The 19,584-nt window shown below is 38.9% G+C and overlaps 1 protein-coding gene across 1 annotated transcript in view; it reads right to left on the bottom strand.

Moving 5' to 3' along the window:
• Positions 1 to 19,584, bottom strand: part of EPYC (epiphycan) — a 31,531-nt gene that overhangs the window by 9,551 nt on the left and 2,396 nt on the right. The window contains exon 2 of the mRNA XM_019544015.1: positions 1,480 to 1,633. Coding sequence (XP_019399560.1) covers positions 1,480 to 1,633 — 154 coding nt within the window. The remainder of the gene's footprint in view (positions 1 to 1,479; positions 1,634 to 19,584) is intronic.

Here is a 19,584-nt window from a genome sequence, read left to right as displayed (position 1 = left end):
GTTATAAGATGAGGTCCAAAACTAGAAAACTAGTTTCATGGGGAATTTCTTGTAAGTTACTTCTTATTTGCAATTTGTAAAATGGGCTCATGTTCTATTTTTGCTAAATTGTTCATATTGTGTGTGTTAACATATGTTTAAATGTTTCTTGAACTCAGCACTGGTTAGGCTTCATCTGGTGTATTGTGTGCAGTTCTGGGCTCCAAATTTCAAAGTGGACATGGAGAAGTTAGTCTTCTGAGGTGGGCAACAAAGAAGATAAAGGACTTGGAAACCAAGTCATATGAGGAGAGGCTAATACAGTGAGGCATGTTAAGTTTGTGGAAAAGGTGCTTAAGAGAAGACATGAGAAGAGAAGGGGACGTGGACCAATGGCTTGAAGGTTTAGCAAAGTAAGTTTAGACTGGTTATCCAGAAAAAACTTCTCTGCTCCTAGAGCAGTGAGGTCATGGAATAGACTCTCTAGGGAAGTTGGGGACTGTCCATCACTGGAAGTGCTCAAGAAGAGGTTGGGCAGATAGTGGTTGGGGATGATCTAGTTATAGTGCCCCTTTAGTTCTACTGTACTTATTTCCCATGCTTCTGGGCTTTGTTGGTTGCCCCCCAAGCCCTCCCCCCTGCCCTGTTCTGCTACATGTGTCAGGGTGTTTTTAAGCCTTCCTTAGCAGCATTGGGTATTGGCTATAGCCAAGGCTAGGGACTTTTGATTGGGGTGTACCAATGCTCGTGCTGGGACAAATGCTTGCGGGTCTTGCCTGTATGCTCAGTTAGACCCATCACCATATTTTGGACCAGGAAGAAATTTTATCCCACAGTCAGATTGGTATGGACTGGGGTGGGGGGGTTGATTTCCTCTGTAGCAGGGGCAATGGCCCTCTACCCAGAATCTCTTGAGCATATATTCTCAATTTTTCATGGAAGCCGGACATTGGCTGCTGTGGTTCCCCTGCTTTACTTGTGGCAGGTTAAGGTGTTAAGTTTTCATTGTATTGGGGTTAATGGTAATCTTACATAAAGTTTAGATTATGGATTGTATAGGATGGTTTGGATAGGGAAGTTCCTGCCTCAGAGACCTTTTGGAGGTCCCTTCCAGCCCTATTTCTCTATGATTCTATGAACTCAATAAACTCGCATCTACTGAAATCTATTAAAGGCAGTCAAAAATGAAAATGTACTTTGTTGGAAAATATTTCAGATAAAATATCAATAAAACTATTGTGGTAACTTTGACAAAATATTGAGTATGCTGAACATATTGACTCTTATGAAAAAGTTCCTTTTGTGAAATTTTGAACTGGCCATTTTTCATCAGAAATTATTTTGTGAGACTATGTTTTGACTATTTATCTCAATATTCGACCTATGCTAGACATTTAAGAAAAGAAATGCAAATCCATCTGTGGACACAGCACATACAGTACAGCATGAAAGTCTACCCCATTAAATGCCCCTCTTTTTTGTTTTTTTTTCTTTACTAACCATCATGTGTTTGGGGCCCAAGAACCCCAGAGCCCAGTGGTGAGGAACCATCAATAAGTTTTGGTGTTGATGCTTCCTCCTCAGGCTCTTCAGTCAGTGGTGCAGAGGAATAACTGTCTTGAGTTACAAAAGGTAATATTGTGCCAACTTCTGTCTGGGGAGAAACACAGTTATATTAATGAGCTACATGAAACATTTTTGTTCTTTGGCTGGTGTTCTTCTATCAGTGTTTCATTTACCAGCTTCTACCACTAGAGGTCATACATACTCTGAGGCTGAGCAGTATATCTGCATTTTATTCCACAGTTAGGAGCTGACATTTAACTTGGTCAGCAATGATGCAGTTCATGAAACTGCAACATTTATTTACTTTAGCTATCAAATATTTTCTCAACAGCTTTCCCTTAACACACACACATTCTATATTAATAGAAGCTTTTAAACAAGTTCTCTGTTATCAAGGTTGAATAATCAATTTTGTGATTTAGCTGATCCTGGATCTGATGAGTTAAAAAGTGACCAAGAAGCTCCAAAGAAAAATATATCAATCACCTGAATATAGAATTGCAAAATCTGTCAGGATAAATCCAAATGCGGTGAAGCTGTACAAGACTACATTGTTGTATAAACTGCAGTAAGTTTATATAAAACACACTTACAAGACAGGAATGGCAGTTTGGGCTTGTCAAAATAAATCAACATCAGTGTTTATCAACCATTTTGCTGTCTGAAAGCTATGCTGTAGTTTTACTTATTACTGATTCTAGAGGACAGAAAGTGAGACTGTAAAGCAGGGTCTAGACGAGCATGAAAAACTATACTCATAAAAAATCTCAATTTTGGCAAAGCCTTCTATGGAATTAGAAAATCTTTTCCCTTCCCTGCCCCCTACTCCCAAAATGATTAAAAATACCAGTTGATGTCATACTGACTGTAAGGATACAATTACATTCTGTTGATCTTTCTCCAAAACTAATTCACTATTTAGAAGCAGGTATGATACTATAAACTATCGTAAAAGTTATAGCAGAATTGGCAAGCGTCTTAGGGGAAGCTTACAGCTGCAGAAAAGTAGTGTAGTTTGGATGAATGAATGGGTCATTGGGAATTAGTAAATCGTAAATTTTAACCTGGACTCTGCCAGTGGCTTGCTGTGTGGCTTTGAAAAAGTCATTTTAACTGTACGTCTTGGTTTCCTTAGATGTAAATAATTATTTTCATACTTCTTCCTTCCAACCTCCCCTTTTTGAGGTAAGTGTGTTAGTATTATTTGATATGGAATCATATCTGTATTGTTCATTAAATGTCTCGGATCTTGCACGACTGCTGAAGTGATGGTCACCTCTCTAGGTGCACAGTGTTACATTTAACACTTTCCTCTGTCCATATCTGAACAGAGCTTGTGATTTAGACCATATGGTCCCTTTTTTCCTTGGTGTGGAAGAAAGATATTAAAAGTATTTTAGCCACCCTCACCTCAGCAGAGACCATGTAATAAACATTCTGAATCCCCACAGCTTCAAGCTGACCTTCCCCTGCCACATTCACTCTTGGTCCCATGGTCCCAGTGGAGAACTGGTTGCTTGGCAGCTGGAGCCACTACTCATAAATCATTGTTGTAAAAGTATGGAACGTGTATAGAAAGCATCAGGAAAATGCAGGTGGTTAAGATTTTTTTATATAAGGCTTTCCATGAAAATTGATTAAGTTAAACTAACACACTTGGCACTTGGCCTGTCTCTCAGCGATGAACAAAGTTGTTCCTGTACACTGGTCTAATTGCACTGTGAATGTTTAGCTTGAGTAATCTTCATCAACTACAGGGGTGGTTTTATTTTATTTCTGGAAGGATAACTGTTTTTTATCTTCTTACCTCACCTTTTAATCCTGAAACAAGAAATGCTTCTTCATTTTTATAAATATTGTGTTGTAACTTTACCTGTGCTTGAAACATTAAGTCTCAGTCCTGAACTGCAAAGCTATTTAGCAACTAACACCTATTCTTTGCATAATAATAGAGTTGGATTTAGGTGGTGATTAGACGCTTGACACTTGGAGCTGTTAAATTGAAGACAGTGAGCTAAATGAGATGCTTTACTAACTACACATCACCGTCTACATCTGTGCCGCAGTTAGGGTGCAGTAGAATAATTTACTGTGCTACCTGAAAGTCCCATCAGATACAAGTAGTATCTGGCAGAGCGGTAAATTACTGTGTTTAAATGCATATGTAGATGGTGATGTCGGGATTACTTCTTTATTCCAGCTCAAACTGAGCTAGATTATATTCAGTCACATTTAATTGTATACTGAATACTGAGGCAGCTCAGAATCTCACATGAAATTCCCAGTACCTCAGAATTGGTTCCTACCTCACTGAATTGGTTTCACCCAAGAGAATTTGGCCCCACAATTGCCCCAATTTTTAAACTAGATTTAAATGAGTTGTATGTATTGTCTTTTAAATGTATTTAAAAAAAAGAACTTTCTGCTGGAAATATGAAGTACCAGTAGTTGGAAAACTTCTAAGAAGGGGTTGCAGTATAGTGAAAAAGAGTAACTCCTTCAAAAGGCATCTAATGAGCGCTTGTCAGGTTGGGGTAAGAGTGATGATGACAGTGAACCTTGTTACTATATGTAACAACACACACACTGTTCCCATCTGCGGGCCTGAGACTGAAGCAGCTTTAACAGGAATGGACTTAGAGATAAATCAAAAGAAGACCAAGGGAACACAGGAAATGGGGACAGATGTTCTCTGGATGGAGAACGTCTAGAGGAGAGAGACATTCCCAGACTTATTGACCTAGTGATAGCACCGTACAAAAGTGCTTGCATATGCTGTCTGCAGAATGTGACTTCTTCATCTCATGGACACTGGTAAAATGTCCCCTTTTGTCAGCGCAGAATTTGAATCACCAAGGCGGGGTTCAGACACAGGAATGCCTTTGTGCACATCTTAATGCAAGTAAGACAGGGGCATGGTAGTACACAGAAAGTTCTAGGAAAGTAATCATTGACCTTCATAGAGATAAGTTATTGACAATGTCCAATAAGAGGCAGATTTCAGGTCATCATCTGCTACCTCCAGACATGTGTGTATTTAAAATACTTTGTTCATCTGTTTTTATTGGTTTTGGTTGATGTTAAATCTTATCTTCTTATGAAAAGGTGGTGTCTGTTGTTTAGAGGATAATATAACAATATTCCATAGAGCCAGTGAGAGCTGCCTTAAGGCTGTTAAATTCTTGTAATCTTATCTATCCCATGTGACCCCTCTGCAGAGAGGTCAGGACGTAAATAATGGTCTCCTGGCGGTGTTTTTATCTTTCACTGTATTATTACAAGACAAGATCTGGATTTTTAGGCATATCGTTGGAATCCTGAGATGTTTTAAAATAGATGATCTCAATCTAAAACATGACTTTCCATTTCAGAATCTCAAAGTAATTCAACAATATTTCATTTATTAAATTACACAAAGTGCTTCTGAAATAAATGAACATTGTTCTGTTTTACACTTGAAAGTGAATGCAGGTCAAATCCTGGCCTGACTAAAGTCAATGGCAAAATTCCCCACTAACTTCAATAAGACTAGAATTTCAGCATACATAAATCATCTGAGGTCATATAAAATATCTATGGAGAACAAGGCAGCCCTAAGCAAAGATAACTTGAGAGAGATCTACACACAAGAAGTCTGACACCAGATTCACTATAGCCATATTGGCTAAGTACAGACAGTTAAAAAGCCCAAGGCTGAATCAATTAAATCTTCACAGCTTAGTCTAAGCTGTGTAGATGGACTCAATAAGCAAGTGAACAGACATTCACTATTGATTCCAGAAATGCAGTCACACACCTACAGTGGCCCACTGCTGTGAGTTAAGTTTGAATCTGGAGGGGATCTGGGACAGAAGTTCAATAAACTGCTTTACCCATAATCAGTTAAATCTGATATGTCATCCATCCTGCTTCATCTCAAACTGGTTTCAGCCATTTTGAAAGTGGTTTATGTGCACTGAACTTCTATTGTATAACAGATTTGAACTGGTTTCTAATCGCATTCCACTTATGTGTGTAAATTCGCTCCCTAGCCATTTGCATAGTACAATACCCAAATGATGCTTCTTAGCATATTAATTAGCCTGGGTGCACTGCACTAACACAACTACATTGCTTCTGGCTCCAGAATTAGCATAAACAGATGTTTAGATTAGGGCAGTAGAACAGCCTTTTTGGCAGGCATATGATAAATTAGCTCTATGTCCTCCCTGAGTGCCACTTCGGTCCTCTTCCCAGGTCTGATTTGCTGCTCTGCTTTCTGCTCCATACCCTATCTGCTGGTGTGCTGCCTGTCTCATCCCCAATCTGTTGCATGCCATACATCATGACTCCTCACTTGCCATTTGTGGCATGCATGCTGCAGGTTGGCCACCCCTGGTTTAGGATATCTGATGTTTATTTATTTTGTATAGACATATCTACAGTCTTTGGTAGAGCAAGGAAATGAATGTGGTGTTCCATCCCTGTGCCCTAAATGCAAGACCACCATTCTTCCTATAGTTTCCCTGAGTAATCTTGTAGATACCTGTATTTGTACTTTTAAATTAAGTTAATGCCTGTTAATCATGGAATCATAGAAAATTAGGGTTAGAAGGGACATCAGGAGGTAATCTATTCTAACCCCCGCTCAAAGCAGGACCCTTCCCAATTATCTCATCCCAACCAAAGTTTTGTCTAGTTAGGTCTTAAAAAAACCTCCAAGGATGGAGATTCCACAACCTCTCTGGTTATGGAATGATACTCTGTATACCCGCTCTTTTTTTATTGCTTTCAAATAGAACTGGTATGGGCAGTAGCAGTGCAAACTCCCCCATGCTTTTCATGCCAGTATGCTAAAATACTGACTAGTATTGACAATGCGTAACAACTCAGTGGAGATGTTTACACAAGATGTTTGGTGCCCATTGGACTAATTCTACTGCGCATTAGCACAGCTAGCAAAAAGTGTTCAGCTGAACTAGTGTGCAGTAGCATTAATCCAATAGGTGTTAAACATCACCTGAAAAGCATTCACCTGTGCTTATGTGCAGTCGCACCAATTATGGCACATTAAATTAATACCTGTTATTACAGGTACTAAACATAGTGCACTGTAATTATGCCACATTAATAAATGTGTAGACACACCCAGTCAGCAGCACTTCTGCTAAGATGGTCAAAGAAAATGCCAGTTTTAATAAGTTTTTTATTGACACTTTTCCTTTAGTAACTGATATATATTAGGTACCTGTCAAAAAACTGGATGTGAATTAGTGACTGAGAAGTGACAGTCTGTTTCTTATTATCATCCACCTAATATATGCCAGCCTCCATCTTCTACATGTTTGATGGATCACACAAGATACTAACAAAAGAAAGACATTTCATATAATCCATATTATGCAAAATCGTCCTTTATCTTCCAGATATTTTTGTATTTTTTGGCAACATTTTGCCATATTAGAAATGCTGTTATTTCAGGCAGTTGTGTTTCAACATGATGTAGTATTTGTTATCCTGTTGTACTCTAGATTTTCTTTGTTTTTCTAAGACAGTGAATTTTACAAAAAAACCCAAGGAAAACACAACAAAAAAACTGCAGAGAAAGAAAGCTAACTAGCTAGATTAAAGAATTTAACTTGCTTTTCCTTCAATCCCTTCCCCCCCGCCACCATTTTTTTTCTTTGCTGAAACATTGTGATGTTTTTAAAACCATTATCAATTTTCTAAGATAGGCAGTAGATACCATAACTTTTTGTTTAAAGAGCTATATATATCCTTTCTTTTTGTATGACATCTATAGAAACCAGATATGAAAATATACATGAAAAAATGTATTTGTTCTTGTGCTCATATAGAGAGAGAAAACTTTAAGGCTGCATACTTACATGGATGCAAGTCAAGAAAGAACAAATGTAGTAAGTGGAAGCATAAGAAATAGAGACAAGGTTATACACCCACACTGTAATAAAATGTTTCAAAAGAAATACAATCTAACTTAATTAAATCATTTCTAGAGGCTCAAATATGTCTATAGATTCTTTATAGGTTCCCTTTCTTGCATGTATATATGGTATAACCTACGTTTTCAAAGGTGGCTGCTTATCTTGGTTGCCTGCCTTGATACTCTTTGAAAGCAGGTTGTTTTCAAGAAAGTTCTGAGCACCAGCTTCTGAAAATGAGGTCCCAGAAAGGAACCTGAAATCGTTACTCAGTTTACAGAAAATAGGTATTAAGTTACCAGTAAATCAGGAATGCTGAGCTTTCTTGGTCTCATGGACTTCTGGTTAAATAATTGATATTCAGTACCTCCTCACAATTTATATTCTGTCTACATTTATTTGATGACTTTTAATCTTTTCAGGTATAAATTTTACTAAAATAGGGCTTGATCCATCTGAAGTTATTGGTAACTTTTCTATTGAAATTAGTTAGCTTGGTTCAGGCTATAGTGCAGCCATGTTCCATGTATTTTCTTTTGTAACAGCAGCACCAGTTTTTGATTTATTTATTTATTTATTTATTTTTCCCTTGGATGCTAGTCTCAAAATGAGGTGTTAACTGTGAAACCAGTTTTTCTATGTGCATATGGCTCATTATAGTATATAGAAGAAAATTGAGAGGTTATTTCTTAAAATGCATTCTAATTAATTTCATTTATATCACTTTTTCCCTTTGAAATCTATTTTTATTACATTTGTTAACTTGTTATGATTAAATATAATAGTGAGGACAAATTCATTTAGTTAGAATTGAATAATGACTGAATAAATTGAAATATGTACATTTGGGGAGTTGATGGATGGAGAAAATGGAGGTTCTGATGGCAAGCTCGTGCTGGTACTAGGAGTGGTGGAAAAAAAGAGTCACAAAAGATTGGAGAAGGAGAAAGAAGAAAAAATATATATAGTGCAGGTGTTAGGAGAGAGTGAATAAAAGAAAATAGAGCTGAATTACAAGGCCCTGGACCTCTTCAGCCTCTGCAAGTGAAGACTGGGTGGTGATCTTGTGGCCGCCTACAAATTCATCAGGGGGACAGCAAGGAATAGGAGATGCTCTGCTTACTAGGGCACCCCTTGGAGTCACTAGGAACAACGGCCACAAACTGACAGAGCAGATTTAGGTTAGACATCAGGAAGAACTTCTTTACAGTAAGGGTTGCCAAAATCTGGAATGGGCTTCTCCCCTACATTGGGGGCCTTTAAAAGGAGGCTAGACATGCATCTGACTCCAGCACTCTTTTCTGCGGAGGGCAGGGGGTCAGACTCAATGATCTGCTAAGGTCCCTTCCGACCCTAACATCTATGAATTTTATGAAATTAAACTGGATAGATCCTTACAAAGTGAATCAAACAATCTGAGCCTAATGTGGCAAAAAACAGGAGGCGAGGGCTGGAAGGTCTTATATTTCAAAACTGATTGAATCCAATTAGCTGATACAGTATAAGACTGCTTTATAGTTTATCTATATAATGCTTTGGAAATCTTTTAAGATCAAAGACAATATATTGTATTATTTTGAGTCCATGCGGAAATCTGAAGTTCCCACTATTTTCATACTATTTTCACTTTGGAAGCTTTACTATAAAGTGCAGATGGAACTTTTAAAATGTAAAGGATCCTCGTAGCAGCCCTTTTAGAAGGATCATATTCCCCACAGCACTTCTGCAACTTCCAAAGGTTTCTTTTCACAAGAAAACGCCTAGGTATGAAATCTTTTCCCTAGCTCCTTTTAGAGTAAGTGGCTTCAGTCTAGTATCTTCTTGATCTTTGCATTTCATGGCTTTTTCCTTTTATTATCCTAATTAAACAATAACAAATAAAAAGAATAGATCAGTAATGCAGGAAACAGCAGGGATTTTCATGGTAATGTAATGTGTATTTAGATTGTGCATTCTTCAGAGTAGCTACACTATCAATTGTTTGCACAGAACTGTATAAATAAAAAGTTGTAACCTGATCTTTCAGAAATGTAATGTCTGTGGCTGCTGCCTGTGAAAATTTTGGCTAACTCATGGTTGTTCACTGAATCTTGTTTGAAAAGGAGGCATAGTCCATTGATCATCCTTGTTCACCAAAGAGGATCATTGCATACCAAACAGGTATCCTGAACCTTGCTTTTCCAAAGACAAGACTGTCTTCATTGTATTTTTACTGTTCCAGTATCCTCATTGGGTGCTGATGCAAGCCATAGTTGGAGGCTGGGTAGAGACATTCAAAAAGCCTGAGGTGGAATCGATCCAAGTTATGAGATTTTCTGTAAGCAGTGTAGTTTAGATGAGTAGCTAACAGGACATGCATTCGCCCTTTGGTGGTGGTGAGGGAAAGAATTGTAGACTGGTTTTCACTGTTTTTAAACCAGTCTGTGTGCTGAGCTTCTGTTTTGTTACAGGTATCCAATCATTTATAATGGTAAAAGTGTAGTGTCTATACCTGGACAGAAGGCACCATTTTTATCACCCAGAAACATGAAAAAGCCCTTTATATGCCACTCCTCACATTTAATGTGTAGTGGCAATGTTGAGGATGGATAGAATTATGGTTGAGTTCTCATTTGAACCTATAATAACTATTGGTATAGGGGTCATAAAGGACCCTTTTTAGTTGGTGACACATGTTGCAGGGAGTTGGAACAGCTTTTTTCTCTGAGGACAAGAAAAAGCAGGAGCATTATATTTAATGACAATAATTGCATTGTTCATAGATTTGCTATAGGAATGCTAAGATATAAACAAGGTAAAAATAGGCAACAAGAAATAGCGGTGGAGGGGAGAGGGTTCCCTTTTTTCCCCAAGTTTTACACGGATTTTAAGATGCTTCTTGACATCCTCTAGACTTATGAACTGAACTCTTCATCCAATGTTAATAGTATTTTACCCACAGCAATGTGGTGTCCTTCCCTTGATTTTTATTAATTAAAAAATTTGATGACTACAAAAAAAAAGGAAACCAGTACTGGTATTTAAAAGCTATGACTTTGACTAGTTTCCCAGAAGCTGCAGATTTTTTACAAAATAGAATATTTATTTCAAGCCAAGCATTCAGTTTTGATAAAATTAAAATATAATTTTACTATGTAGTACAGACCACAGCTGTATTTACTCTGAGGCACCCATAACAAGAAGTACAATCTTATTGTTTGAGGAGAGAGGGTAAAAAAAATAAAATAAAAACTGTTCAAGTCTCAGGATACATGTTACTTTAGATCTCTACTTTTCAGTAAAATTTCCTTAATAGACCTACATCTTTAAAAGGGGGTGGTCAAGTAATACAAAATTTAACTGAAAGTCAGGAAACTTGAATTGCAATAAAAGCACTGCCACAGGTAGAAACTCCCACTTCCCATTTGTCAATTAGTGATACATTGCCTATTAAAAGAATATATAAATAGAAGAGTTTTCTTGGCTTATACTCTAGGAAAAAACCTGCATGTACAAAGTATTCAGTTCTGGCTGCTAGCAACTTAACAGTTTGTTTAAAAAAATAAATAAAAATACTGTTGGTACACAACATGCTTTTCATTATACTAAACATTGGAAAGAAAACATTGACATATTTGCTAGGCCCAAATTTTGCATATCTTGAAAAAGGCATCAGAAATGTAATTTAAGTTTTTCATCATCTTTTGATTCTTTAGTTTCTTAGATTAATTTAATAGCCCAATGAAACTAATCAAATAATATTAAGGATATAACAGTACAAAGAATGACAGGTCCCAATTTGTGAAAAGTATAAAGTGTGTCTACTAGAATTCAGGCAAGCATATCATATGACCTGGAGAGTCTGCCTTTGTAAAACTTATACATTCTGATTAATTTAATGAAATGGTTGCATCTTCAGTGCTTCAATGAATAGTGTATCACACATAGGCAGATAACACCCTTGGTAAAGAAGCAACTAGATATGTTAACCTGATGCTAGACGGAAGGCTGGGCAGGGTGGGACCTTATAGATACTAGCTAACCAAGTAGGTCGTTGCTTATTAAACATCAAGCTGCATCGAACAAGTTAGTATACAAGGTGTCAGGAAGAATTCGGGATTCAGCAAAGGGGGATATGGGAGCAACCACTTGTACTGCAGGGGTGGCTGCACCCCTGGTCCCAGCCTCTTGTTCCCCAACCCACCAGTGTAGGCAGACCTTACTGTAGGAGTCTCTGGGGACTTATTGAAGTCCAGTGTCCCAGGAGCAAGGAGAAGCCTTGGGTTCACTCCTGCTTACTCCAGCCAGGCAGCATGGAGGCTGGGCTCAGTTGAGACAGATAAACATCAGCGGGAATTTGTGGGGTGGGTTCCTCCACACTGCCTGCGCCCCCCGCCCCCCCTCAGGAGCAGGTGGGGGAAGCCATTGACACTGTCATAGCCCTAGGAGAGCACAACCATAGGCCAACTGGAATGGGCAGGAGCAGCTCTGGAGTTACCTCTGCTCCTAAAACAGCAGTGAAAGCATCCACAACAGGTGAGGGATGGAAGAAGAGGATGGGTAGAGGATGTGCCTCTGAGCACAGAGAAGGGGGGAGTCTCTTCTTTGGACACATTTTTAAAACCCCGAGGATAAGGACCAAAATTACACATGAACTGATATAAGTGATTGGAAACTGGTTCAGTTCTTTAAGACAACAGAAGTTCAGTCCACATAAACTGCTTTCAAATTAGCTGAAACTGGTTTAAGATAAACTTGCATGGATGTAGCATCAGACTTAACTGATTTAGGTTAAATCAGTTTATTGATCTTCTGTCCCAGATCCCCTCCAGATCCAAGTTAACTTGCAGTGCCCCCAGCATCCCAAGATGCTTTTCACCTCTCCCACAAACCCCACCTAACAGGGCAGGTAGGTTAGCCTTGGCCCAAGCTGTTTGCTCCAGCAAAACAGGGAGGTATGCTCTAGCTCTCCCTAGCTTCTGGCCTGAGTTGCTGGAGGCATGTTGCTGCATTTCCGGAATCAAAAAAAAATGTTCACTTGCTTATCAGTTCAATCTCTGCAGCTTAGAATAACCTGCTAGGATTGAATCAATTCAGCCTTGGGCTTTTTGACTGTCTGTACTTAGCTCCAGAGGCTCTAGCAGCATGGTCCAGCCCAAAACAAGGATGCAGCTGCACCACTGCACCCCCTCTGGACCCACCCTTGTAAGGTGCCTTCTGCCCTTACTTTTGATTAGACAGTAAGTAAATTAAGAAAGATATCTGAAAGCAACAAGAAAAGCCTTGCATATTTCTGTCATCTGCTGCAGGGTGCGAGTAGGATACTGAAAATTCTAAAATGAAGAAACAAAGATGCAGAAGTTTTAAAATAGTAGTTTAAGTAAAAAAAAACAAAAAACAAAACAAAAAAACCCAAACTCTTGGACAACATCACGGGACAAAAGTACCAACTTTTGGAGTCAAAGGGTCCCTTGTTGACTACAGGAAAAGCCAGAGTCAAAGAAAAATGGTGGGCTTAGAGGGGGTAGAGGGAAGGGATCAGACTTCACGTTCCAGAGGTCTAGATGAAAGTAATTCTGAAAGGAATGCCTTCTGAAAGGCTTACCTTCATTATTCAGTAGCCTTTGCTACTGAAAAACACTCGAGTGGTAAAGAAACTAAAGCAGAGAATCGCAGACAAGAATTTTATTATTTAGATACCTGTTTTTTGTGCTAGCTAAGATAGAGTAGTAAGTTTGAAAATTATTGAAAGGCTTATGTGTTCTGTATTTCAAATAGCCCCACAATATGCCAAGCTTTAAATGGCCCACCTGGAAGAAGAATTCCTTAAGAACTGTACCACCAAACTCATGCTACACTGAGGGATATATAGATGACATTGTCATCATTTGGACCAAAAACCTGCAGTCTCTGATTGATTTCCATCACAAATTCAACAATTGTCGCCCTTCCATCAGACTATCTTTTGAATACTCCAACAGAACATTTCCTTTTTACACAACATGATCAATATCCAAAAATGTAAAATACATACCACCGTGTACAAGAAACCCATGGACCAACATACATATCTACAGAGAACCAGCAATCATCCTAGACGGATCAAAAAACCTGCAATTTACAGCCACGTTCTCTGATACCACTGAATTTGCACTGAGGAGAATCCCTGCTTTGGCCCCCCATGCAAATCTTGAAAGGGCTTTCACCAAACAAGGGCACTCCTCCAGAGAGATAAAGTACACTTCTGAAAGAGCCACCCAGATACTACATGAAGAATTGCTGCAGTACAAAACAAAAATCCTCATGAATTGCACAGCATTAGTTATGACATACCATCCTTTCCTGGAACCTATTGAGAAAATTCTCAGACAATTGCAACCCATACTAGAAGGCGACCCAATTCTTAAATAAATCTTTCCAGAACCACCCATCCTAGCCTTTAAACCAGCACTGGGCCTCACTAACCTCATCATCAGAACCATAGGAAGTTTCCTATGACCCAAACGATACCAAATGGACCCAGACCATGCCAGGGCAAGAAACGTAAAACCTGCCAACACATCTCCACCACATCCACAGTTCACATTGTCCCCACAACAGAACCATCACCATCTCTGGATCTCACACCTGAACCTCCAGAAATTTAATATATCTCATCCAGTGCACCAAATGCCCTGATGGGAAATATGTAGGAGAAATCAAACAACTGCATACTAGAATGAATGCACACCAAAAATCCATCAAAGACAAAAATATCCAATTACCTGGGGGGGCTTCTCACAAGACAATCACTCCTTCTCTGATCTCTCAGTTCTAATTCTCAAAGGGAATTGACAAAACACCTTTCATAGATGAGCCTACCAATTTCACTTCAGAAATCTACCAGATACAAAAAATCATGTACTTTAGTATAGATATTGGATTTATGACACATTACAACCTGCCTGACATCTGACAACAAGTAACCTACCTCAAGCTGGCTGCTTGCATTCCTTCACACACTTCCCACCCCTCCCCTTCCCTCCCTTCCCTACCACCTTCCTATCTCTATCCATTGTCTTCCAAACTTCCACTCATTTGCCTTTTCACACGCTACATGTTTACTTTAGTTTCTTTCCTTCCTTGGAGAACACGTAAGAGCAGCAGAATCTTCCAGTGCCTGAAGAAAGGTGCTTGTGCCCGAAAGCTTGCAAAGAACCTTATTCCAACTGTTTCATTGGTCTTATAAAAGATTTCACATTTACCTGAAGAATCTTGCCTTCCTTGTGCTTCAAATATCACGTGTCCCTGAAGAACTGAATTGCAACAGAGTGCTCACAAGGGTATAGGCAATTAGATCGTAGGGACTCAGCTCTCAAAAGGTGATGCTAGACACATTGTCTACACCCCAAGATTGTGTCTAGAAACTCAAAGGTAATGGCTACCTGTCCTGCCTAAGGAAGCTCTATATGCAGAGGTCTATCATTTGGGACCCAAATATAGTAACTTGAAGGGTATCAACAAAGGAAAACTTGATTAATTCTCTGATACCACTTAAGCATGTGCTTATCTTAATTGCCAGCTGACACCTCATTGAATTTGTAAAAGTAAAGCATATTGTTATCAGCTTTCCTGAATGGGGGTATTTCTCTGAATTAGGGGATCAGTGGGATATTTTCTCCGCTTCTTAAGAATGGAAATAAACTATTCTTGTAGCTCAAAATAACTATAAAACTGAGGGTTTTATTGCATCTCACACTGTACAAATTGTTGATAAATATTGAGATCTAAAATGCCTATTTGTTTTGGGAATACAATTCTTCTGTATAAATATATCAGTAAACAAGGAAAAAAAAATTGGCGCTAATGACAAAGATGGCACAAAATCAATGGTTATATGCTAGATGTGAAAACACTTAGGTTGGAAACCTGAAGAAGGTTTGTACTACTGGAGTAGGGCTGTCCAGATTCCCAATGAATGAGGTCTGCATGCCAATGAGGGCGGCACCACGATGAGCCACAAATGCCTAGACCATGTGGACACCATCGCTGCTGTTCTGTGGGCAACTCCTCTCTTTGCTGCTGCATCTTGCACCTGTAAAGGCATAAATTTTTCCCTACCCTGCTGCTGCACTGTGCTTCCATGCAGCCCTGAGCTTCCTGCATTGCACACTGCACTGTCCCACTCCTCGGGGTCAGGACAGGAAGTGGTGCCTGGAGGAGGGAGAGGGAGAACCCAGATGCACTGACTGCTGTTGCAGTCCAAGTGGTAGAAAGAGCAATGGTCAAGCAAGAGCCTGGGAACTGTAACTTAATGCCCATGCAGCCCATACATTGCTCGTTGGACAGCCCTGTACTGGAAGAGTGAGGTTCTAGAAGAGGAAGCATGGGGAATGTAACTAGTGTGAAGGGCATTTCTTTGGGTGAGAAGAGCAGAGTTTTGGCCTCTGTTCCCAACATTGTTTATGCATGTTATCCAAAATTTTGACCAGGGCCTTAGCTAGTCCTAGTCACTATCTACCCGTGCATTGTGGCACACTAAATAACTCTGCTATAGGATAGCACTCATGTTGGGCAGTACTATCATATTGCAGAGTTAATTAGTTTACTCTGGCCTAAGAGCACCTCACGCATAGATGGTGATTGTTTACTGCAGAACTGATTTGTCAACTTGGCAGTAAAGTGCACATGTAGATGGCCCCAGTAAAAACTAAATTCAAATTACTTTCAATAGAGACTTGCTCCAAGACAAGTTGTCTGTCGTTTGACTCATATTCCATGACTGCTGTTTAACATCCAGGAATTTTCTGTTCAGTCTCTGCCTTATCAAATAAGTTTGGCAAATAGTGCACTAATTACAGGGGGCTTACTGTTCACGCCTATAAACCCTGAATTGCAATCAGACAGTCAATTAATTTTGTTCAGGCTTTTGAATAACAATGTTATGCTAATACCAATTTGATTTAAATTTAAAGTAATGTCTGCAAGATAAATGAATATACAGTTCATTATCAGGCATCTGCTTCCTTTTTTGACTATTTTGTTGTTCCTTGGTCCCCAGCTCAGTTCTTCCTCTTGATATAGCCCTGGCCTACTTCCTTAACTAGTGTCATTAATTTATTATTGGTTACTAAGCTCCTGTCATCTAGGATAGTTTTCTCATATTTCTCTGCCTCTAATTTCCCACCTCATTGCATATCTCAACTAAAATATATATATATATATATAATATTCTTTATTTCCATACCTTTTAATTTTGCCTGTCTTCTATAGTTTGGTCTAATTTAGAGAAGAGGGGTTAAATGTACTCAATAGTCATGGGCTATATTTTCTTTAACTTTGATAGCTGAAGCAAGCAAAAATCTGTCTAGTTCTTGATGGTTTTCCTCAGACCATCCAAACTGAGTTTTCATTTCAAAGAGATCTTCTGTGGGAAAGTTTTCTGAGCCACTTATTTACCTTGGTGAGTAGTGTACTGAGATCAGTAGTTCCTTTGACTATCTGGCCTTTTGATATACTCCCACTGGGGAAGGAATAGTGTCTTTGTATACAGTGTCTAGTGTATGGTAGCTAGTATAATGAAGTCCTAGTCTTGATTGGAACATTTGGACTCTACCATGATATAAATATTCATTAAAGATAATTATAAAAGGTCCTCTGAGGAAAAGCTCTGATGCTTCAATTTGTATTTGTACTACTGTGATTATCTAAGTCAGGAGAAAAATTGTGGGAAAAAAAATTGACCGCTGCCTTTCAGCTACACTCCCTCTTAGTCTTTTTCTCCTTCCGGACCTCAGTATTTCTTCCTTGTTCTTTGGTTTATTTTCTTTCACATTTTTTTCCTGTTGTCTGTAGTTGGCACTGATCTGTTTACAAATGCCACATAATTTTTTTTACTCAAGTTACACTTTTCTTTATTTAACGTTCTTTTAACAATAAATTCCCTTTGGTTGGAAATCCTTAGCAGGGCCTCCTTATTTCAATCACCTTTGAGCTTGAGGCTAGTTTTGATTTTCATAGCCAAAATTTGACCTTACCTAATGCATGCAGCTGCATGGATCTAATTTGCAATTCAGTACCTTTCTGCTGGAATAGCACAAAGTTTAGCTACCCTCTCCTTCCAATATTTTTCAATCTATAATGTGTTTCACATAAACCAGTGATATGGGATGAATGCACTTCAAGAAATGGACTCTGCCTGCTGATGCCACATACAGTTGAAGGGGCCATCGAACACGTATTCAGAGTATCCTGGTAGTATTCCAGGGTATCTTTGCCATATTCTACCTCTGTGAACCTTAAAGTTGCATTAGCACAATCATGTTAGCTTCTACTAGCTTCCATCATGGACAACTTCATAAGTTGGTTAACAAACCAGTAGGTCAGAAAAAATAGTCCATGAAGACACTGTTAATTGCATAAAAACACCACAATAGATTCATTTGTACCAGAAAAGAAAGATTCCACATGGAAAATATAATCTCCAGAACACGAGATGCTGAACCCCAAGTTAAAAACTTAAGTTTAAATTCCTTAAGCTTAGCATAATACTGTTTTGTAATTGGAGGGGAAAAATGGCAATATTCTTTAAGGTGTTCTTTGTCACCATTAGGCAGCTTTCACACTTCAGACTAAGCAAGCTGGTAAAAACCACCATTTTTCAAGAGACCTGACTTCTCCCCCAGCTTCTTTTTACCATTTTTCTCACACGCCTCTCAAATTATTTCTTTTTCGTGAACCTTTCATGAAAAGATACCTCTTGCTGAGCTGACTCATACCATAATCAACTGTATCACAAAACCCCAAGGACAGAAAAATAAGTTAGCCCCTTAGCTTCTCCAATACTCAGTTCTTGGAGCAGGCTCATACTTATGAGTTTATGCTGTTGCAAAAACTTCTGTGCACTGGGAAGCCTAGAAAAAGCTTGCAGCTCTTAATCTGTGCTCAGACTCATTTAATTTGATTATAGATTGTTAGTATGTCTTGAAAAATAACAACGTTTGAGAAGGTACTCATCTAACAGACAGCATAGACTCCACATTAAATGTGTTTACATAAAAGAGTGATATGAGCTATCAGCTGTTCCTTTTCTGTCGCTTTTTTTTCTCTTCTTTTTTTAATGGAACTGATGTTTCTCTAATGCACTCAATACTTTTCCTTTTCTAGTCTGTAAAGGTCTAATGTAAGTCTGTTTTTATGCATATGAATAACAGTTATGGGACTATTGGATACAATTTTAAAAAAACACCTAATTTGACTGTGCCCTCTAGGATCCCGTTTCTCAAAAGGGCTTCTTACTCTAATGAAAACTACTTTTATTGCTCAGAACATCATATACAGTTGGATCCTATTTCATATCAGATAGCCAAAAACAGTGATAGAAGGAGAAAATGCATTTTATTTGTAGAGATTAGGAATTAAGTAAAGGTTTTGCAGTTTAAACTCCGCATGCCTGCATGGGATGTTTAATGCAGTTGCCTAATTAGCTCTCCAGTAAAAGTCTTGGCATCTACATATGTGGTCCTATTAGGCCTCAGGAAACTGATAAACTCCACAGTGGGTTGGTAATTGTTAATAGTAACCTGATAACCCATGTGCAGCAATGCATGTGTAGATGCTGCAGCAATACATATATAGACACTGACCCAGCTGGCTGGGGCATAAGGGTACTTCAGTGTTGGGGCTTCCTGCCATCTAGCCCCACAATGGAGCACCCTCATGTCCCTGCCAGCCCCTCCACAGCATGCAGAGCTGGGCAGAAGTAGCCCCAGGCTGGCAGACATCTCCTCAGGGCCCTCTGCTAGCTGGGGCTGCTCCAACATGCTGCAGTCTCAGGCACACATTCAAACAGCACACCCAGGAGCAAAAAACTCTGGCATGCCAGAATTTATTGCTCTGCATTAATTGCATGTGTAGATGCACCCATTGGAGTGAAGAACTGTAGACACCTGCGTAAAGGTGGTTTGATTTATTAAAGGTACAAAGCACAAACAGCTTTCACTGATGAGAGCTTCTCAAGATGTTGCAGGTTAGAAGGAAGCAATAGAAATTTCTGGGTAGATTTCTGGAAAAAATTCTGTCGCGGAGATCTGTTAATCTACAAAACCTCCCTTTCAGCTGCTATGGTTGATAACCAGTAACTTGGGGCATTTTTACAAGT

Source organism: Crocodylus porosus, unplaced genomic scaffold (assembly GCF_001723895.1).
Source record: "Crocodylus porosus isolate Cpor-Errol unplaced genomic scaffold, CroPor_comp1, whole genome shotgun sequence".
Taxonomy (NCBI): Eukaryota; Metazoa; Chordata; order Crocodylia; family Crocodylidae; genus Crocodylus; species Crocodylus porosus.
This window is presented reverse-complemented; position numbering and strand designations above follow the sequence as displayed.